The following is a 24,064-nucleotide window of genomic DNA, read 5'->3' on the forward strand; positions in this document are numbered from 1 at the left end:
GAAAAAAAAAAAAAAAAAAAAACTTTTCTGTAAAATTCTATCCATTTTCCTACTAACTTAGGTTTTGTACAGCAGTTGGTATTGTATATCAAAGGACATATGAATGAAAGAGAACAGGTACATTTACAAGCTTTCATCACAGTCTGATTTGATGCAGCTACTTCTCAGTGTCTGCTTCTCTGCAGTTGCATAAAAAATTGGCAACTACTGACAACCCATTCAAAGCAAAAGTAGTAAAATCAGTAAAAAAACAGAGGCTTCTTCTATATATTTGTTCAAATCTCAGTAAGATTTGTAATGGTAAGTTGGAAAATAACTGTTTACATTTAATAGGTAGGTTTCAAACTAGACATAAAACCAGAAAGTGGAGTTTGGTAATTTAAAGAGCAATTAAACATTTATTTTCTCATAAGGGTTAAGGAAGAAGAAACAGTTTCCAAGTTTCTGATTTAAATTCCCTGTCAATCTGAAAATATCTTTTAGTTAAAAAAAATTTACATATCTTCCATTATTTACAGGCATCATCTTACCTTACATCTTGTGGTGAGCTCCTTTTCTAGAAGACTTTGGCAGGTATTTTAGTACAGAATTAGTTTCAGCAATACATGCCATTACATCTTATCTTTCAAATAAACCACTTTTTCCTCTTTTCCTCAGACAAAATATGTGGGCTAAAAGAGCTGCAGCGTCTCTTTTCAAGCAGTTTCATGGACACTCCGAGTCTTTCTTTCTACTGTATGAAAGTTAAATCTGAGTAAGGAAGGCATTTTTCCTGTCCCGGAAATCAGTATAACCAAAACCAATGCTGAGCTAATGAGAAATGTTTCTTCCATGTGTTCTGTTTGGCAGACACTGCAAGTCATATCAAGGAAACACGTGATGTTTATAAATACAATATGGCTCATGTTGTCATAACCTCTCAATGACAAAAAGAGCATTAAAAAAGCAGACAGCAAAACAGCAGGAAAGATGAGATTTGTATCCTTTGGAAGGTCTCTATCAGATAATAGACATATTAGTGTTTGCTTTTTTCTTTTTCTTTTTTTCTTCTCCAAAGGGGGGGGGGGGGGGGAAATTTATGTAATAAGCTCCGTAAGGCACACACGGCAACTTTTATACATACTGTCCTATAGGCATCCTAGCACTAAAAATGCATTCACCCACTTTATTGCTTGAATTCTTTTCCAATGAATACTTTTGCTCTAAATACCTCCATGTAGTTCCAGGCGTTGTGTGTGTGGTTTCTTTTTTAGCCATAGTATGCAAGGAACAAATGTAATTTTGACATCATTTGCAGTTTTCCTTTCATGTTTATTGATATTAAGATCATAAACAATCCAGTGAAATACAGTTAAGCATCTCAAAGAAGTTGCATGTATGTTTACACGTATCTTAAGAACACAGAACGATAAGCCTACATTTGTTATCTCTACACCAGTCCTGTAAACCAGCAGTGCTGAATTTCAGGCTCCTTCTGTGCTGTAAGTTCTCAGGAGGTTGTTTGAGGAATCTTGGTAGTCTTAGGTTTTTTTAAATTCACAAATTGCATCAATATGTAATGCAACACAGAGCTAAATGTTCACAAATTTGTACCCAGACACTTTCAGGAGGAAAATGGGAAGTTGCTGTTACACAATTTCAGCAGTAAAGGCTAGCCAAGGCAACAATTTACCCAACTTACCAAGTATCTGTATCCTTTTGCTGAGCAACTAATTTTAACCAATAGTTCCCTTCTCTTCTTGGCAGCCCAAACTGCCCATCACTACCAAGAACATCATCCTCTTTTTGCCACTATAACTCCCAGAAAAGCGGAGTTTCCAGGTGCTCCCAGCTACCCGACTCAGCTCGACTGAACTTGCCCTAATTGCTCTTTCTTGGAGAAACAGTCTTTAAGAAGAAATACCACAAAGTGTATTCAACTCAACAACAGCCACAACAAGCATTCTTTGAATATTCTGGCCTCACCCACTCAGCTGAGCTCTGGGATAAAGCACTGACCTGATAAGCCCTTATTCAAATTAGGGAATTATGAAAAAACATGGTGGGTCTATAACATTTTACAACAAAGTGTAACTCTCAGACTTTCTGACAGGTGGTTGGGAAGAGAAAGATTGCCAAGCAAAATAGCCACTAGTTTGTTATGAAGTAAAAATTCCCTCCCGATTCTCAAACTGGCAGACAGATGAAGCTGAAAACAAACTACTGCATAAACCAACATTATTAGTATCCAACTGTGCCACCAGAAACGTAGACAAATTGCAGTGACAGACGGGCAAGACTGTGATTTAGCTACTCTTACCCTATTACACACTCAAAAAAAAAAAGGGGGGGGGAGATGTGGGGATTAGGACAGAAGACGCAGTATGCACACAGAGTAGGGGAACTGCTGCTTCCCAAAACTTCAAGTCATCAAGTAAAGCACCATGGGTTCGCAACAACAGAGATGGAAAAGGGATGTGCCACATCCAAAGAATTTCAACGAATTCAACAACACACAAAAACCTGCTGTCTGTTCTTCCATGTCACCTGTACGTTGTATCCATACAACACCCCTAGATGTGAGAAAAGAAGCAACCTGGACCTTGCACTTAGTAAATCTAAGTCTTTTCCTCTTTGAATTTATGCAAATCACAAAATGTTAATTCAGCTGGTAAGAAAACCAGGATAGTGGTATACATGCATTTGCGCTGGAATTTAAAACATGCCTGACAGAATAAAAAGACCATCTGAACTTCAACTTTTGGGCATGAGACAACATTATGTCAAAAGAAAGTTTTGTGGCAGAGAGAGTCAGAAAGAGCTAATAAGCATTACAGGCTCCAGCAAAGGAGTAAGAAAATAAAATACAGCAATATGAAGATACATTTATCCAGAGAAAACAGCTGCTACAGATTTTCAGTGTCCATTCTGGGAAAGGAATAATAAGAAAGGAAAAACACAAACATAAATATTCAGTGAGATAGTACTATGTGGCTACCTCTTGCTTGAGCAGCCTTCAAAATGGCACACCTGTCAAGCAAACCATGCTCTTAAAGATGCAAATGGCCAAGGGACAGTATCGGTAAACCAGTAAGACATTCAGAAGGATTTCAAGAGAAACTTTTCTTTAGAACTTGGTTACACCCCAAGAAAAAGCTCTTTTCTTACTCACAGCCCACTCAGAGAATGCATGAAACTCAAAGAAGGCAAAGAAAATCAGAATTATGGGACACGAAAGGTGAGCAGTTAGATAGGACATCTGAATGTACAGATCCCACATTCCTCTCACACATTCTGAGTCTTCTTGTCCATATGGATAATACTTAATACTTCAAGTGTTACTGCCAACTCCTATACAGGTCTCACATCTGTTTAGCAGTTAAAACAGGTGTCCAAGCTGGCAGCTAACATTATTTTCTGAGATTATTTTGGGTCTGTTTCATGGAAATGATTATAAATCACATGAATAGAAGCCTGAACATCATCAAACCCAGGGGTAAAACTTCCAAAGAGATAAGAAGGCAAACAGTAGAAAAATCTGTAAAGGCCAAACCTCTCCAAACCTCAAAAACAAAACAAAACAAAGTTCTAACTCACACATGGTAGCTGATACAACATTCAGTATCACCATGGAAAAATGTACTTACAACTGCTAATTCTTGATATTCTAAATATCATTCTTTAAACTGATCTGACAATAAGCTGCTTATCTGTAGGTTTTTTGAAACAGTTCATCCTGGGGCTGTGCACAGCTGTTACAATAGTTACTCTCTGCTTCCCACTGTAGTGAGTTTAGTGCTCAATATTTAGCATTGTGTGAAATGAAAATCAATTTACCCAATGCAAAGATGCACGCGTAGGACAGGAATGATGGGAGGCAAAGTGTTTCACACAGTCCAATCTTTTGGGTACCAGGCGATACTAGTACATAAGATACACTTTTATCATTTTATACTTTTATACTCTTTTTCATCTCTTTTCCTGAGGAAAGAGACATAGGTAATCACACTCCGCACAGGTGAGTCTCTTCCCCAGCCTAGTAAGTTGTGAATCTGCAGGCCAATTTCAACCAGATTTAACCAAAGATCACTAATATATTACTTTCCTATAAATTTTGTCAAGATTGGAGATTTGCTAGAATATCCTATAGTAATTCTGCTGAATTCAGGAAAAGTTGTAGTGTGTGCTCAGGTTTTTTAGACTCCAGAGGGTCAGCACTGGAAAGAATATTACTACAGGCCTCTATTTGGGGATTTTTTTCAACTCCAGTTATGATCTGAGCATTACTATATAACCCAAACAGAAGACACAAATCCTTAGAAAAACAAGTTGAATTATTTCTGGTACACAAGAAATCACTTGTTTCCATGCTCATAACAATTTGGAGTGCAGAAGTTTATAAAGATTAAAGGGAAGACTTTCTGCATGTTTCTCTATAGCGCCTGTATGAATATCCTGGCTCTGACCTCACCTCCCAGACCAGAAAGACCAAGATTTACTAATGCAGGATGGAAAAAGTGAGAAAATAACTGTTTTGTTGCATGTGCAGAATTTGGAAATGATCTCTCTGGTGCTTCAGTGAAACAAAGTACAACATTTTCCCGTGACACCGCCACTTCTGCAGGGGATGTCACCTAATGGTCGAGTTCTGGCCAAACGGAGACAATTCAGCCATAATGAGGAAGCATAAGCAAGCAGATGCCTTGTACAACACAGCATTTTAACACAAGTAATACAAATCATTACAGTTTTCACACAGAAGCAACACCTGTGTTCAAAATAACTTTGTTAGGCAGCAAATACCTGGAACAGGGCCAATGAAGCAATCTTTACCACTGAATACAGGAACACATTAGCTAACCATATCAAAAAGCAGGTCCAGAGCACACAGTTAAAGCCACAGTAGGTAGAGTCAGCATCCACTACACATGGAACAAGAACAGCGCAGGTCTAACTTCATAAAGCCACAATAACATTATTGTAGGAGTCATCATTATGTGCAATGATAGCATGTCACGCCTTTGAATATGAATGAAGGGGGATGCACTTAGTTACTGCTACAGGAATGCAACTAGAATTGAAGAATTTCAGGACCTTAAAGAAAGGCACTAAAAACAATCGCATCAGCCCTTTGAAGCACATCTATTTGCCCTCTCCTGTTGAGTGTGCAGTGGCGTGCATAATCAAGTAATCTGATTTCTGACCTATCAAAAGGACAATTTTATAACTGAAGTACCTAAATGAGAGATGGTTGAGAATAGTGCCTGTAAATAAACCACTGCAATCATACTAAAATAATGATGCCCTAAACTGTAGAAACGGCAGAAGTATTTACATGAAATATTAGTAATAAAGCAGTGTGACATGCATGGAATTGATAAGAAAACCAAGAAGAAAATGCATAGTTAAGTAAATCACTTTGCAGGACTCTCAGCATGGTTGAATCAGCCTTGGAGCACACATGAAAATCACAGAGCAGCGTTCCCTTCCGGCCCTGCTGGGTTAGGCCGACTGTACCGTTCCTGGGGAGCGTTCTGGGACAGGTGGGCAGCAGAAGAGGCTGTGTAACCTCACCACCACCATGGCCCCCTGCACTGGGAGCACTGTGAACCGCGGTGGGAGAGGTGCCGCACAGCCACTTCTCCTGCTCACCCAACATGAAGCGGCATCCAGCCCTGCTTCTCTGCAATTATAGTCCAGTGGAAGATAGGCATAGTGACAATGACAAAGTAAATACCTGTCAAAAGCCTTCCCTATAATTTCTCAATACAAAGCATTCATTTGAAGAAAGGCTAATGTATTTGTATTTTTGATACAGGTAGAAAATTTTAGGAAAAGACAAAACCATTTACACTGTGACAGGTGTTTATCAGTATTTCTTGCCTGAAATGGCCATTTACAAAGTGTTTCAATGGACTTCAAGCTAGCTACAACTGCTCAGCTACGGCAAACTGCAGTCCATTCTGCACCATTGCTAGAGTGAAATAACATCATGCTGTACTTTACCCCCCGTAAAGGGTTTGGAAACATGAAATAAGAAGCTGTATAAACTCTTAACACAACTCGCATCCTTAAATAAGTCATTTAGGACTATGCTTTGATTCACATGCATTAATGTTAGTAAACAAGAAAAAAAAAAGAGTTAATGCTCAGGGCAAGTATTTGGAAAAAACAAAGCAGTTAGTTAATAAACAGATTACAGTGAGCATTATCAATTCCTCTACTGTATATGTGTCGCATATATACCCCAGACTTTATGAACTGGTGTGTTACATTACAGATATGAACTTAAACATTTAACTTCAGAACTGGAGGAAAGAGGAGTAAAAATGCAACTCTGGTACTTACCCTTATGTCTCCATTTACAGCTCTGGAAGCATGATTAAATGCATGTGCAGGATCTTTGTTGTAAACTTTAAGGAAAGATCGGTCTTGAATATTCCTGGAATCAAAAGAATCAGCAATGATAACAGATGAAGGTGCTTTTATTTACTTTGCTGCCCTAAAGTTAACAGATGAACATAATAGGGCTGCAGCTGACCTATAAGAAAAACCTAAATGCCATAACTTAGACACACACACACAAACAAAAACCTACTTTGATTCTCTTTCCCATGGGAAGTATTATTGCTTCACTGCAACTCCACACCCACAGAAATTAGATAGTGCTAAGTTTCTTTCAAGATCCTGCCATAGAGTGAAAACACTTTGAAGACAATACAGCTTCAATATTTACAAGGCACTCAAAAGGATTTAGTTAATATTTACATGTTTTATTGTGTACCCAACCCACATGAATTTTTGCTATTCTAAGAAGCAAGAATATCAAAAGAAAAAGTCTTTCTAACTGCAAGTATTCTTGAGGCAATTCTAATTAACAGTTTGTTCACAAACCTGAAAAAAAACAAGTTGTAAAAACTAAAATATCAGCAGCAAACAAACCCATCCTCTAAACTTTATCTACACAAAGGTGGGTTTTTTTAAGGAAAAAAAGGAATTATAACAACAAAAAATAAATAGTTTTGATGAAAGCTACTACAGAAATGGTTTGGATGAAAAGCCCTAGGAGATCTTTTTCTGTTAAATTGGGACAAAAAATTTTGTCATTTATTAGTCCATTTTTAAACTATTACATTTATGAAAGAGTTAGATGACAGAAGTTTTCCATTTTGTTTCTAAACCTACCTTGCAATAATTTTATGCCTTAAAAATTTGCACTGAGTCCTGCTGATTCCTTGTTCAAACATAATCAGTAACAAAGCCTTCAATTTAAACTCACTCGCATCCTTTCAAAACTGCAATTCCTTTCACTTCACACTGGTGATCTCCAGAGAATTTACACGTGACTAAATTCCTTTCTTCCAGGTGCAGCTACAAGCTCAGTGAACTGATCTTAATCACTGGGATTATCATTTAAAAATGAAGGAAAGGATTCTTGGGCAGGTCTAATTTCTTTCTTATAATGTCATATTACAATCAGTGATTGCTTTGAATGGGTAGCTAGTCAGGACTTGTGCTGCTGTTGTAGATGTCAAGAAGTTATTGAAGAAACCCCATAGCTTAAGAGACTGATCAGTGCCTTCTGTTTAAGGACTGCAGGGCTGAGGAGAAGTTTAGTATTTATGAGTGTTTACTTGTAGAATGCATAGGAAAATAGCTACCTTCTAGCAAGTTCAAGTTCTTACATTATTTATGGTAACATGAACTGTTTTCCGTCTTACAAACGTGACACTTCTGCCTTGAGACTTGCACTGAGAGTCTCAGTTACAGTTTTATGCCTCAGACTTGGAAATGTATTCTTTTTGATACAAAGCAAACTCTTTCATTTTTAGCTCAATAAATGTCTTACTGTTCATTTAAATTTTATCTTCTGCCTTTCTCTTTTTTCATTGATGGCTTGAGATGGTACCTCAACTATCTGGAGTTTGTTTTAAAAGCGTTCTCCATAAATATTTCTTGTAGAAACATGACACTTTAAAGTAAAACATTGCTGTAAGGCAAAGCAGCAAAATACTAGGCATTTGATCTCCAAAGTGAATTCTGTTTCACCTCATGTTGCTATTCTAAGATAAACATTACTGATAACAGGTATATATTACTGTACTTTCATTATTATTATTCTTTGCATTAATATAGCTCCCAGATGCCCTTGGCATGTTCAAAGGCCTTACTGATCCATATGCTGGATAACACCCCCAGAACACAATCCCTTCACCAGCTTACAAGATGAGTACAAGACACAAGAGCCAACAGCAGAAAGATAAGAGAACAAAAAGAAACAAGACCACCATACTCCCTCTGGCCTGATGAGCAATAGATGGGTGCTGGCGCCACTGCCGTGTTTGCAGTGGGCAGTGAAACAGCAGGAGCACAGGACTGGAAGGAGAGCAACACAGTAGCTTCACAGATGTTTATGGAGGACTCCTTCCAAGTGCATTAGAGGGCTGCCTGAGAGAGAGCATGAAGGCACTTATTTGCAAATTAAAGACATGTACAACGAAGGTTGGCATTATGAGCTAAGTGGAAGCAGATGGCACTTGGTACCATACAAGAAATGAAAAGTAGGGCTGAAGTGGGCTTGGAGGGGCCTTCATAGTGAAGACAAGTAGTCTATATTTAATGAGACAGAGAAGATACAGCCAGAGGACAAATGAAAAAAAATATATCTCTGCTTGTTAAACAAGGAGAATGATCTTTGTTGCTTCATTTGAATAGGTAAGAGTAATCAAGTCCACCTGTGTCAAGTGCAGAGAAAAGAATGTTGCAGCAGTTGCTATTAAAATGCTGATGAATTAGCTGAGTGTTTTAGCTATGTGGTGGGAAAGGAAAGGTTGCATCAAAGGGATGTTATGCAGAAAAAATCTGAAATCTACTCTAGATGCAGAGCCCTGAAACAGGTTTAGGATAACAACCAGGTTATCGGCTTAATTAGCAAGATAGTGTTTTTTTTCCCAGTAATTTAAAAAAAGGGGGAATGGGGAGGGAGTGTGATGGCCTAATGAGGGAGGACACAAGCTGAGCTGAAACTAATGGTCTATGAGACTATGTTAGAAGAGAAGATCAAGATTTTAGTTTGGAGAGAAGAGGTAGCATTCATGTCCTCCAGCTACAGACATTAACAGGATAGACATCAAGAACTGAGATAGGTTCTCTTGTATGTACAGCTTATCAGACAATTTTATAGGATGAATCACAACCAGCTCAAAGGGTGGATGTAGAAATCTGTATTTCAAATTGCTGAAACTTCAGATTGCTCAGATTTTAGGGGTCAGATAGGAGGGACAGAAAAATAAATGGGAAAGTCACTCAGGTAGATATTGTAATTCAATTAATGCTTAGGGGTAAGATGAGGAAGACATAGGTACAGACAGAGAAGGGGAATGAGGACAGAACCCTGAAAAAAAAACACAACAGAAAATGATTGTTTAAGAAGAGGACCCTTCATATGATACCTGAAAGAAGAGAGGAGAGAAACAAGAGGAAATCAGGAAAGAACAGCCATTGAACTAAATGGAGATCAAGATTCCAAGAAGAAAATATTAAAAGTATGTGACAGATGAGAGAATAATGATGTAATGGTCACAAACGCAGGCCATTTGGTGACTTTCACAGTTGCAAGGGAACAATAGGGAACAACAGACAGGTTGGAAATGGGTCTAGAACAGAGTTAGAAGAGTAAAACTCCAGATGACTGTTGAAGTGATTGCACAGTGCAAGAGAGGAAGGTGATGTGGTGGAAGCTGGGAATGTAAGTTGTGTGCAGGGAGTTTTGCGGGGAGACACAGAAACATGTTTGCAATGTAAGGACAGGAGCAATAATAGAGCAATAAGTTAATAAAAAGGAAAAGAAGGGGATAGGAGGAAAAAAAAAGGAGCATGAGAGAGCCTCAAGAAGAGGTGGTGAGCTTAAAAGAGTTGACCAAAACATCTGTGGATGGAAATACAAGGGAAGAGATAGCAAGCAAGGGACTAAAAAATCATACTTCTCTTCATCTGCTTTCTAAGTGGAGACACTGGCAAGATCTTATGAAGCATAAGAAACAGAAACAAGGATATAGGGCTATAGAAATTAATCAAAGGTGATGAAAACACAGCTGGTACTGCAGGCTTTGGAGTCCATTAAGCTGCAACTGCTGAGGTTTTGTTAGCTGGGAGGGTGGCAGAACTGCAGGAGGGAATTTTACTACAGAAGAAGTCAGCCGGGTCTTGTGATTTCCCCTAGAAAGAGTCTACAATACAGCTATAGGAGCAGAGGAAGCAGATGCTGGGAGAAAGCCAGGCCTGAGGCTCGCAGAGTGATGTCTGCAATGGGAACTAGGGGGGAAAAAAGGTAGTTGGTGGTGTGGTATAAAGATAATCAACACCTATGTTCTTGGTTGCAGGGAGGAGATGAAGGCATAAACTGGCTGTGTGAAAATCAGAGGAAGACTGAGGGATAAAGGGAGAGAGAGAGAGCGCGCAAGCGAGCTCATGGGCCAGACAGTGGTTGGCAATAAGGGACCCAGCAACAAAGTAGTAATCTCTATCTTCATTTAATCACTTATTTTGATCTCGTGAATGTTCTGTTTGATGTATAAAAAAGTTGAATGTAGGCACATGATGAATGATGATGTCAAAAATCAGATGGGCCTTAATGTAGGCATTACAGTGGCCAGGGAGCAGGGTGGGACCCTGTAAAGAAAGGAAAAAAACAAACCAGAAACCAAATCCAAGAGGCTGGCTGATGACAAGACACTGAATAGACAGTGTGAGGAAGGCAGAACCAAAGAGCGAAAGGGCAGTGCAGTGCTGACCAAAAGATCAAGAAGAAGACGGATGGGGGAGCTTGAAGTGGCAAGACTGGAAAAGCTTCAACTTGTTCTTCCCTTCTACTACAGTGTGATAAGGAGAAGCACTGAGCAAAGGTACCTCCACAAGAAACAGGGCAGCAGTGCACTGTGCATTTCTGTTCACATCATTTCCACACAAAAGTGGTTGACTAGCTGAGAGGAAACACCTTTTCTTTTTTCTCCTTCATCTTCTTACACTACTCTGTCCATTCTTTTTATCATGTAACTTCTTATGAAAAGGAGAGCACAAAAGCCTCCCATATTTGCCTGCACAGTTTTACAGAGGATAACATGTCTGAGGTGTGCCTGAGGTGCTGCATGATTTCGGATTTTGCGGAGCCCTGAGAACCTGATCCTTCTACTTGAAGAACAGAGGCATCAGGATTGAAGTAACATGGTTAATTAAGCAGTGCGATCCCATAAAACAAAGGACAGAGGGACGCACCCGGATGTTAGCCACATCACTTGTTGACCAAGCTCTGAATTAATGAAGGAAAGTGACTGCAATCAGTTGCTGCATCCTGACATAAATCAGGAAGGTGGTGGAATTGGTGCAGCAGTAGTCACCAGTCCCAGATCTGTATGAGACTGTTGGCAGTGTTAGATGGTGGATAACTGGCACTGTTACAGGGACACCAGTAACACTCACATCTGTAACTTCAGGCTCACACAGATCAGGCTTTGCTCTGCCAGCAGGGAAAAAGGCCATTTTTTCTGTAAATGTTTATTTTGTGTTTAGTATTTTAAATATTTACATCTCCGTTAAAATTCAAGAAAATATTAAATATGTGTACCTGCATGTATTATATGAATATCTGAACAAGGTACACCATTCATCTATGACTTGTGCAATAGACGTAGCACCTACAGCTTGAGGCAATGTCAAACCAAATGTCCTATATTATTCAAATACCACTGAACATGCCTTTATGTATCAAGCCACTAACTATTAGATACTTCTTGACCTGACTCCTTTTTATTCCATTAATACACTACCGCCCCCCAAAAAAAGACAACCCAAAGCCCAACAGCTGTAATTCCATTTTTACTTACCTTACATCACACAATTCATAGTATATGTTTCTGCTCTCATCCTTGATGTAAATGGCCACACTAGGTGATTCCAGCATTTTCATTGTCAGCTGCTGGGGAAAGGCACTTACAAAAAGGGCACGAATTGTGTCTGTGCTTGTGATTTCATTTGGCATCCTCAACTGCTTTGTTTCATCTCCATACTGAAGATACAAAACACCTACAAGCAAAATATAATAGCAAATTACATATTTTTAAGTGCACAGAACTGATCTGAGCTCCAAAATCCACATGGAACACAGATCAAGCCCACACTAAGTAAATAAAAGCGAGCTCACACTCCTTACTCATATGCCATACAAAATTTTCCTTTTTCAAAACAATATTAGAATATAAAAAACAGAGCAGAACAATGTTGATGTATTTGTACTTTAATAAATATGCTTGTTCCAGTACTGCACTTTGCTGGGAAGCCTATTTTTACTGTTCTTTGGTTAGAAAAATCAAAAGTTTATCTTAAGAAGGCTAATGGAAAACCTCAGACAAAGTCTCATCTACAGTGGAAGGTGCTGGTAAATCATAAGGTGTTTTTCTAAAGCTATTGAGGAAAAAATTCATCCTCTCATATCAGCTAGTTTCCCTTAAATATAAATTTTGCATTTTAATCTCTTGCTTACCTAACAAAACACAGAAGAACAGCTTTCAATTTCAGCACACACCATTTTGTATTCCCAATTCAATTTGCTGGCAGTATATTGTATAAAGCCCTAGGTAAAACAGGAGTAAAACTGAGATCTCACACACAAGTGAGAGCAATTTCAGATCCTTCCAGTTTCAGAGCAGTGTTAATAGTCATCCCTAGCACTCTGGGAGAAACATCAGTAATCTTAGATGCTGAATTGTAAAAATGTGGACATTCTTCTACACTAAAGACAAAAAGAAGATCATTCTGATATAGCTAATTCTATTTTCAGGGGATAAGAGGCTGTGAGATCCTGGATAATGGAAAAACACAGACAACGCAGGCCGTGGATTCAGTGAGTCCTCCGCTTCCACCGTGCCTGTGTTGGCCCTGTCAGGGCTACGCTGACTCCTGCATCACCAGCAGGTGTCTGTACTACGCTGGCCAGTGCTGTGTGCTCCAGGGCAACTCGCTGGCTTTGCTACAGCCCACTCCTGTGCCATACCAAGCTACGAAGCCCTCCAAGGACTTGAAGCACTGGGAAGTGTGATCCAGAGCCACCTCAGTGCGCAGCAGAAGTCATATTGGACCTGACAGGGTTGAGTAGCCCTGGCTCCTACAGACCACCTAAAGGTCTCCTCACGAGGATCGCTCATGCACTGGCGGGAAGGCTCAGTAGGGCCTGCACAAGCAGGTGCTAATTTTCCTACTAGCAAATAAGCACAGCACACTGTTCTTTTTCTGAAATAGCTCGGGTATCTTTATATAGCACTGCACTGTGCTAGGAAGGAACACCTCTACTCTCTTGCTTTCTGCAAAAGACAGAGCAAGTATAGCTTCTGCTATGGTTGGAGCCTCAGCTTGAGTGAGAATTACAGACACATGATTTAGCTGCTTTCAACACACAAGCCAGGTCTTTAGTGTCAAAAAATTGCAGCTCTTCCGCATCACAGAAGCTTAACAGCCCAGAATGAAATGGAAGGAAAAAATGCAGAAAAGAAAAAAAAATACCACTGAAGGTTATAACCAACTAACTGAGATTTACAGCTAAATATTTTGTAAATGGCTCAAAAGCTATCTAGTCACTGGAAAGTATTTGGAGGAGGAACAGAATATCAGATCTATTCAAGAACCAGTGATTATGGAAACTTCTACACTGAATTCACTGCAGCTCACGAAGCTGCAAGCAGGATGGTTTTACACCAGCCAGTTTGGATGCTGCTAGAGATGTAAAGGCAGAAGCACAGCATTCATAATAAACTAAATGCTAAAGTCTTCACTAAATCTTCAGACAGGCTTTTGAGCCCAAGCAGAGTTCTGTGTTGTCAGGCCTTTGTGTCCACCAATAACCAACACAGCTAGGCTAAAACTAGGCAGGGTACTTCACACAAACTGAATTCACCACAATAATTGCAGTGTGGGTGCACCATATGCTGCTCTCCCATGGCCAGTATAACCAGGAGGGATGGGAACACAAGTTCTTCGGTGCTGTGACCACCAGCCATCAGCAAGCAGCAAGTTACAAAACTTAGATGGTGACTCAATGATTCTCACTCCAAAGTCATTCAGCAATGGGATGGGGAGGTTATACACTTGAGATACAAACACTAAGCAAAAGCAATGGGAAAAGCTAAGGTACTAGAATACAAAGAAATTAAGCAAAAAGAACAGAAGACATTTTAATCTAGGATGAGCTCTCTTTCCCCTTAGTCTTTAGTATTTTTGTCACTATATTGTCCGTAATTGCTATGGAGAAATGAACACATACTGAGGCAGATGTTCCTACAATTAGTGGGTAGATAATTGTGCTTGTACCTAGGGAAGGAAGATGATGTTAATTTTTATGAATACTAAGCAGACTACTCAACATTACCTAACTATTATTCAATATTAGGCTGCTTTTATAAAGTGGAGCTGTTAACATCATTTTCCTAGTATTATCAAGAGCTGATACTTTTTCTCTCATTACAGTTGTAGTCAGATTCTTTATGAATCCTACTATAAATGCGCATTTCCCTTTGGCTGAAAAAATTTATCTCAAAGATTGAGGAGAATTTTTCTGAAAAATTTATTTTTGATGCCAGTATTTCATGAGCTTTAAACTATTCTTTCATTTTAATTTGAGATATCATTTATTTCTTTACACCCTTCTATATACGAATGGCTCATTAGTGCCCATTCAAATATTCTATGCAGTTAAACATTCTTTGGATTTCAGAAACTAGTTGTATTTCAGAAAATATTTAAGTACACATGTTTTTAATGATTGTTCTTAATTCACTGTTATAAGATGTGCATAATTTTATTCACTTTTGATGATAGCTTTCAACTTAGGAAGAACATAAGCAACCTTCCATATTTTGCAACTGGAAACTTTCTTGAAGTAAATGGCAAAAACCTATTTTTTGGCTAAAAATACAGACTTCATAACAGCTTTGCAGGTGTGTGTGATTATTTTTTCTGCTTAGTTTAAAAGTAATCACAGAATACATAAAATGCTGTTTTTGAGTTTCAGGCCACTGAAAACATTCTGAATATTGAGCTGGTGAAAACATTATCACAAAAGAAATGGCAGAGTTGAAAAACCTTCCCAATTCACAAGTCTGAATTATTCCAGAATAGTCTCGACTTTGCCTGTCCCCAAATACTTCCACAAACTATTGATCCAAAACTAAATTAGAGTTGTCTTTCATCTTTGATTTTCAAACTAAATGTGCGTGTTATCCTGAATGATCATGTCTTAAAAGAGAGAGACCTTATATACAAATCAGAGAAATGTTTTGGCCACAATCTTACTGTAGGTGTAAAAGGCATTTTCAAGGGAATAATAAATTCTTTTTTCTCCCCTTAAATCACATGCCCTTTTAAAAAACTACTGCCTTTCCTATAGAGTTGTCTGATCCATATTATAATATAGCAATGCTTCAGGGCATTTCCTATTTGACAGAACTAACTGCTCATTCTTAGAAAGCCTGTTTCAGCATGACAAGATACAGGGGCTTCAAAATCCATTATTTTAAGTCAGTGACATTACTGCTTCTCACACACGTTGTTAGGCTGAAACTCAGAACAGTGGCAATACCCAAATGCTCAATGTCATGGAAGCAGTGGGAGCTCAAAGGTATCTCTTACTGCCAGCCGAGAAATCATCCTACTAGAGAATTAAAGCAAGAAGAAATAGAATCTAACCCTGGTACAGCATTTGGTAGGGCAAAAGCATATCTGCCAGCACAGCTGTTGGAAAGCAATCTAAGAATGGATGTTAATGTTTCCATGTGTCCTAAAGTTCCCCTTGCATTTACTTTTCTGTCACTATGGATCTACTTGAAACATGAAGATTGTGCTGAGTTCTGTAAAACCCGAAACAAACTGGCCTGTAACATACAGGAAGACAGTTAACACCAGTGTGAGTGATGAAATGACACCGTGCAGCCCATTGCAACCCATCTGAAAGTCTGAGTCAGACAACACTATGGTTACCACTTCTAGGTGCTCCTAGATGCTGCCAGCACAAGGCTTTTCTACAATTACAAGACAAAACATAAAGTTAAGCTTTCTCATTCTTTATACTAGTATAACTTAGCTTCAGAAATACCTCTGAAATTTCTGATCTATCTTCACTGCATGGGCAACAGGCCACAGCACAAAACACAAACTATAGTAGAAAACATTGATGTGTAGGCCATACCTTGGAACCTTAAACCACTTTACAAATTTCTTCACATAATTCCTGTCAACAGAAAAGTATATTTTATAGTAGGGGAAATTAAACACCCAAGAGGTGAAAGGACACATTCAAAGAAAGTTTTACAAGCATAAAATCCAGATCTTCTGATGATCATGTGAACATACCACATGATCACCCTTTCCTTCCCTGCATACAGAGCTCTTTCAGATGACTTTCTGCTCTTTCCTTTACAAAGGTTCAGTTAAGCAGGACTTGCAAAACAGTCTGTCTTTTCCCTCACGGCTGGTCTACATGCAAAGCAGTACAGTGTAATGAAAGGCGCAATATTAAACTAATTTACATAGCCAGCGCCTCAAACACAAGCTGAACCCATCAGACCCAGGTTTAGAGGGTGCTCAGAGCAGCCACCCACCAGCTTAACTCTGCACCTTCAGTTCAGCTAGGACAGCTTGAAGGACTGTCTGTGCAGTGACTAGAGCTCACGTAGACATTCCTGAGTGAAGGTGCTCAGCTCAGATACAGCTGCTAGTGTTGCAGCAAGGGCTGTAAAGCCCACCTGGCAGCTGAGGACATGTCTACATGGCGAACTGTACAGAGATGCCCAAACTCACGAGGTCCATGCTGGCAGTAGAGCAAGGAGCTGTGTAACCAAAACAGCCCCAGTTACGACTGCTGAAGGTCTACTCCTTGTAACAAAAGCTAATGTCACACAGGCAGCTCGACACCACCCTTTGTACGTGTATTGGCTCAGGTCTCTCAGCACCTCAATCTAATAATATATGGTACTGACCTAACCCTGACTAAACACCACGTTATGGCGGTTATATTGCAAACACTCAATCCCAGTGCTAGGTAGTTGAAAGACAGTTCAGAGATGCTTAGAAAAGCTTTAATTACAACCTAGTTTTATTTACAGAACAGGAAGTATCCTTACAAACCGGTCATTTAAGAGATAAAAACATGAATCACAATGGTGATGAAAAGAAGTTAAATATCTGATAAATCACAAATGAGTTATGATTAAGTCATCTTCCATTACCTTTACAAATATCAGTTAATTCTCACATTATGAATTTTAAATAGGAAAACACTAGTACTCTTACAGTGAGAAAGAGAAAACTGAGGCAGAGGAGTTAAGTAACTTCTCTGTGTTATGAAAGAAAGCACAGTCAAAGCTTAAATTGGAGTTTATGAGTTTCCTTCCTGCAAAGCCACAAGAAACTCACTAAATCACTGTGCAGACTGGACATCTTGCATATTTCTGCACCGAAAATCCTCCTGTTATTTAGTAATTTAGTAAGGCATTCAGTAATGCCTTATTCCATTGGCTCCCCTCTGGAGAGAAGTATTAATCAATGAGTAACAGTATCTGTATTAGTCTTAAGTACACGTTACAGCATTGAAACCTTCCCATAGAACCAGAAATCACTGGCGTGAAGAAGGCACAGCTCTTCTCTTCTGACCAGCCACTCTCCTCTGTCAATTGTGTGTCCAAGTGTAAAATTCCAGATAATTAGTAAAGCAAGTTGGACTAAAGCTATCAAAGACTGGATGCATAGGCAACTTTGGGATTTTTTTAAATCAAAGGTGCAAAGTTAGGTATTACCAAAAATAAAGAGAAAAAAAAATATGTACAGGAGGCTTCCACACCTTGTTGGGTGAATAATAACCTCAAAAATATGGTATTAGGACTTAGCAGAGGATATATAAGGAGCGGAAAATCAGATAAATTAGCAAAGAAAGCTATATAGCTTAAAGGTGAGGAAATATGGAAATACAGTAAGAACTGCCAAAAATCAAGCTGAGTTAGATTTTGTAAAGTAAATTAAACAAAATAATGTTGAGTTACGAGTTGGTAAGGTTGTCATTAGATTTGTTTTACTCTTTACTTAACCATCAGTTAACCCTACCTATTTGAGATAATGGACAATCTTTGTCTTTACATGCTCGTTTAGCTTGATCTAGTATACTGCCACTGAGTCATTGGCTCTGCCTCTACTTTCCTTCACACTGAAGTTAGCAGCAATGCCAAAGAGTAAAAATGAGAAAATGAATCCTTGTTTGTTCCTCATATTTATGTTGAATCATTAGTTCAGACTTGCATCAATCTTAAAGTCTTATGATAACTTTTAAAGTCTTGATGATAACTATTTTTGCTGAAATACTTCAGGATGTTCCAGAGGGGATCACAATAAAGACTGCCAAACTCTTCCTCAAAATCCAGTTTACAATTACTTTTTTTTTTTTACTAATATGCCAAGACCTTTCCGATTTTCTTTGATTTTTATTTCACATAATTGTAATATATAAGATTGTTAGGAAGGGCAGAGGCCCATATTGTTCTTCCCACACGCTATCAGATAAACAGAGATAAGATAGTTGGTGTCCTTACCACCAAATCCTGCAGGAGTTATGCAGACATAGCCTTATTACAGTAACATCTCTTGCAGTGTGGAGGAAATTCCTCCATTTGCAGTTCTTGCTTTCCACACCCTCAAGATTTGTCTCTCCTGTTTCACCACACACATTTTCAACGAGTCTGAGGTCACTGACATGATCTTTGTGGTATTTCTAGCCTGAAGCTCTCATACTACTTTCCATTACCTATTCCCGGCTGATAATCTGTCCTCCACATTCAGAAAGTGTCTATAAATATTCTTAGCTGTCTTCAAGGACTAAGCAAATCAACAAGCAGATCTGTGTCATGAAATAAAAACAACTACATATTTAATATAATTTTCTTCCAGAATATCCTGAAGAGTTTTGCTCAAGGTATTAAGTTATTTGGTAACTATTTTAATAAAAACAGGAACTGTTGAATTCAGTCCAGTACTTCTCTGTACTGCTATGTCATCCTTGTCTGCTATTTACTGGGATTTATTGTAATTCTGCAATAGATTTGTTACCTAATGAAAAAAAGACATGAAAAATTCAGTAGTTCCATATAATTTTTACCAAAGTGTTATGAGAAATAAATATTTTTATTCTCCGTGTCACTCAAATACTAGCACCTTTCTACAAATGGATACACTTTAGCTGGCTTAGAACAAAAAGCAAAAAAGAAAAAGTCAATGAACAACTTCTTTTGCTTAGAGAAAGACTGGTATTTGTCATACCTGATTGCAGACAAAAACTATGAAAGAGCCTATTGCCAAAAGACACTATTTTTGTCCCTACATATATGTCCACAAGTCCATCAAGGGGTGACAGTTACTTTTATCATCTAGAGAGTTTGGGGGAAACAGTTTAGTTTAACCCAGTTCCCCAGGTGGAGTATGATGTTCTGACAGGTTGACTTTTGGACAGTAATTGCATCTACACCCTTGCTCTTGCCAGAATAGCTCGACCGACCAGCAAGATGACTTTTTCACTCCTCTAACTGACAAAACTATGCCAGTAAGCTTGGAAAACCAGAAAAAGCCTATGATACTTAATGACAAAACATAAAAAAATGACAGCTGAACAACTCAGTGAAATGAACTAGAAAGTTCATGCATCCCAGAGCTATTTTTCAGAGGATTTGTAGGCTCTGCAATGTAGCATTTGCTTCAGTTCACACTCACCAGACACGTTAGTGTTGTAAAATCAGAGTGCTACACTTGAACAGGCGCAGGACATGCCTACATGGGCTCTCGCAGCCTTGCTTCTCTTGCCCACCAGAAACTGAGCCCCTTGACCTGTGGAGAAGCCAGGAAGCCATGGCCCACTAGCTCCCAGCAAAAGCCAGTAAGTAGAGTAGTACAGCTTCAGAGGATGTGTCTGCCAACGACTATGTAGGCATGTTAAGCATTTATGGACACTGTGAGCAAATATTTATATAGGGACATTTTTGTTCATGGCTTTTAAAGAGGCAATCATAAAAAACACCAGAGAATATCAAGTAAATTTCCTGGAATACGTGTTCTTTCTCCTGAATAAACACAAGAGAGATCCTATCTAATTTTATTTCTTTCCGATACAAATTAGCTGCATCACATGCATAAATGATTTGAGTGATGACTCCTTTTTTATAAACCCTTGGATTTGGTACTAAACTATGTGGAAGTGATGTGATCAAGGGTGGAATATGGCCATTTTAATACTCTTTAGTCATAGTCCGTATATGATTCGGTGATTTTGCTGTATCTTCCAAATTCTCTATATTTACTATGGGAAATTGCTGGGGTCCCTCTGGATGGCAGGCCGACCCTCCAGCACATCAAAAGTTGCCCCAGAGTCGGTGTCATCTGTGAACTGGATGACAGCATGTTCCACCCCATCAGCCAGGTTTTTGATGTTAAAAAGCACTGGCCCCACAATCCACCCCAGAGGAAGACCGTTCAAAACTATGTGGCAGTTAGATTTTGAACCAGTTTTAACCACTACCCTTTGAACCTGACAGTCCATTCAGTTTTCACCCACCCTGTAGGTCACTCATCCATACTGTATCTCTCCAGTGCGCCTACAAGAATGTTATGAGACTGTGAAAGGTCTTGTCAAAGCCAAGGTAAACAACATCCGCTGCTCTCCCCTCACCCCCAGAGCCAGTTTATTCATCACAAAAGGTAACTGGGTAGACGAAATGGTACCAAGTACCCATCTTTTATGAGATTGTTGAGTAGATAAAACATTGAACCAGGAGGGCTCCCATCATGAGATGGCTCAGACATTGCTTCCACATCCCAAGAGAGTATACCCTAATCAGCAGGCTGTCAACAAGCCTCTGACGCAGTGATTATCCTCTTATCCTGTTTAATTTGGGCTACTTTCTAGCCAAAAATGGAAGAGAGAGAGAGAGAGAGAATGAGGACAAAACAAGAGACCGCCTTACATGATAGCAGAGAGATGACAATATTTCCTTTTGAGAAAAGAAAAAAAAGAATTCAGGCCCAGCTCTATAAAATGACTATATGTATTACATTCATAAACAGTATTGGGAGCAAAGAGCTGTCCTCATTGAGGCACCTGCTGTGAGCAGTGGGCTGCAGAACACGAATCCTAAACACACTGAGTGAAGGGATGGGCACTACGCTTCTCTGCTCAGCCAAAATCTTGTACCTCTTGCAATGCACTGAATTGCAATGCACCAGTACCTAAACTATTTTTCTTAAGGAACCGTATGCCCTTGTGGAAATGGAAGGGTCTGTTTTTCACGTGACTTGGTCTATTAGCTTACAAATTTTACCTAACATGAAACTTAGATCAAATGTGTCCCATGAGACAGCCCTAATGGGCTCCTGCCTTTCTGCTGGAAGATACAGGGAATGGCAGTTTGGCCTGTATAAGCTATTCCAGCAGCCAAATCCCTCTTCCAGCAGACATCAAATGCTGAAAGTCCAAACTGCGGGTGCTCAGTTTGAATAGGCAGTGGTGGTAGCGCAGGAAGAATACCTTTCACCTTCTGTGCATGCACGATTTGCCATAAAGAGAGGAGCCACTGTCACATTGATATAGGTTCATTCAGTCTCTTTTTATCATTATCACTTTTCATCCTGGTTTATTTTTGCTGCAAGGTCCAGTGATAGGGGTATTTTCTTACTATGCCTCTTATCCAAAACAGTGAGGTCCCACTTTTAGCTGGAATCCTTTTATATAATTAATATAAAATAATATAAATAATAAAGATTGCATTCAGAAAACATTTAACAAATAAAACAGTGACATATACAGACTTGCAAAGCTAATGATTTTATTTAGCTCATTTCACATCTTTTACTCCAGTCTCACTGCAATGGATCCATTGGACCCACGTTGATATAGCCTGTTGTACAGGAGTCAAATTCAGCTCCAGCGTGACACAAAGTCTAATAAATACTGCTTATCAGCCTTTTTAGTGGCAGACAGAATGTGCTTCTGTTCAGACAACATGTACTAAATAAGACCCTGCTTCCCTGGAAAATTTTTTTTCAGGTACACACAAGACATTCTCTGACAGACTTACAGAAGGAAGAATGTGATAGGTAAACAATAAATATGAGAGCCTGGTAAGGCCCACATTTCACCTTCCTCTATAGCCGCCTCTCACAAAAACATGCAGGGACAATAAATGAAACAGAAAAACTTCTCAGCACTATGATATGTCAATATGATTGTTTAGCTTCTTTTGCTTTTTTGCTGCAAAATATTTCAGGTAAGAATTTTTTTTTCTCAAGTCCAAAAACTTCAGCTATAATTTAAAGAAATGTGAAAGAAGATAAAGTCTAGAAAAGATGAACAGGAATAGACTGTTATCTTAGGATATTTTCTGTGTTTCAATTTAGTAATTGGAAATAGCTGTTTCAGGCTGTTTTTCCTACTTTGATATATCTAACCATGACAGCAAATATTTACATGAACATTTTTGCATGTCGTCTCCTTTGCATACACTGTAGAAAGACAAGAGAGGGAAAATTTCTTTAAGATGACTGAATGCATTAAAACTACACTCAGCCATAACTTGAAATGCAGTTCCCAGGGGAGTTCCTCTCCCATGAATCAAATGGAAGATGCCGCTGGCTTTACTAGGCTTGCAATCATGCCCGAAGGAATCCGAGAGGGGAGCAGCACTGCTAACAAATCAGGGGTTTCTTTCGTAAAATCTATGGTAACTCATACATTTTCTGCCTGATTTAAGATGTCTATTTTAATTTCCAGCTCATAAATAGTAAATAACAATTAATTACCACCAATATAAGTCTAGCCTTAACATTCATATTTCCCTATGCAAGTCTTAGAGCACATTGCATACATACATAGAATTATTTCCATCTTTGGGTCACAGCTATCTCCTAAGTCACTTCCCCTCTCTGTGCAAAAGTTTCCCAGTGTGTAAAATGATAACTATGGCACTGGATCTCTTTTTAAAGGGTGTGAGAAACACCTCTAAGAAATGCTACAAAAGATGTTATAACCATTATTATTATTTGTTAGTATTATAATCATTAAAAGCATTTCCATAGAAGGTAGCAGCAAACTAATTAAACACTCAAATCTGTGCCTGCTGAAACTTGGTAGGGAAGGGGAGAGCCTAACATTGATATTTAAAATATTCCCTGCTTGTTTAAAACCCCAGCACCGCGAGAAGGCGTCTGCAGCCCACAAGTCTGCTGGAAAAGCCCAGCACTCTCTGTCCTCCTCAGTGAATTTGCAACCGCAAATTGTTGCGTATTTATGGAAATCCCCCCTTATACCATATTCTTCCTTGACATAACCCTGCATAAGCAGCCTGGTCCTACAGGAGCACCCACAGCTGTTGCTGCTGCAGGGACGAGGGAGGCGACGGCGATGCCAACGCGCCGTCGGGGCTGGGATGGCTCTCAGGAACCGGCCCGACCTCGGAGCGCCTGCCCTTGTCATGGAGCAGGCCCACAGTTTCCGACAACTTGCCACAATTATCTGCGAGCCGTGGTTTCTCCGTGGAGGTCCCAGGGCGGTGACTGTGGGGTCCGGCGGGCTGCGCGACACGGCCGCCGGCTCCTCAGCCTCGGCTGCCGCTAGCCAAATCGCATGCGAAGCTCGGTGAAAGCTTTTGAGCACTTTCCAGGTTGCAGCTGATTCTCGTTCTGACAGTTTTGCTAGATAATTTTTTTCCCACAGTTATCGGCCTGGAAAAGATCCCAGCTTTCAAATGGGTATTTTAAAATACATTTAATTTTCTCTTGCACAGTGAATTAATTTATTTTAACACCTCCCTTTGTCCCCAGGCTGCAGATTGATGAGACAAGTGCTGATTTCTGATGGACCTCTTAGCCAAGGCAGAGTTTCACTTCAAAAGCCGAGGCGGAAATTTTAAATGGACCCTGAGCGGGAACACTGTTTTCTGGGTTGACTCCACATGGCATGAAATAGCCTAGCATGTCAGAAAGCCCCATCATATTAGATTAGTCCTGACTGACA

The 24,064-nt window shown here is 39.3% G+C and overlaps 1 protein-coding gene across 17 annotated transcripts in view; it reads right to left on the reverse strand.

The window, feature by feature from the left end:
- KIAA1217 (KIAA1217 ortholog) overlaps positions 1-24,064 on the reverse strand; it is a 354,487-nt gene that overhangs the window by 69,010 nt on the left and 261,413 nt on the right. For 15 of the 17 annotated variants that reach the window (XR_003260038.2, XR_003260037.2, XM_026105796.2 and 12 more), the window contains 2 exons: positions 11,862-12,060; positions 6,328-6,421 (listed from right to left, as the gene is read on the reverse strand). Coding sequence is in view for 14 of the 17 variants with exons in the window: in XM_026105796.2 (XP_025961581.2) it covers positions 6,328-6,421; positions 11,862-12,060 (293 nt within the window). In the remaining 3 variants the exon portion in view is untranslated. Of the gene's footprint in view, positions 1-530; positions 810-6,327; positions 6,422-7,164; positions 7,242-11,861; positions 12,061-24,064 lie in introns of those variants that run through there. The other 2 variants (XM_064505930.1, XM_026105804.2) reach the window with 2 other exon arrangements.

This window comes from Dromaius novaehollandiae, chromosome 2, assembly GCF_036370855.1.
Source record: "Dromaius novaehollandiae isolate bDroNov1 chromosome 2, bDroNov1.hap1, whole genome shotgun sequence".
Classification (NCBI taxonomy): Eukaryota; Metazoa; Chordata; class Aves; order Casuariiformes; family Dromaiidae; genus Dromaius; species Dromaius novaehollandiae.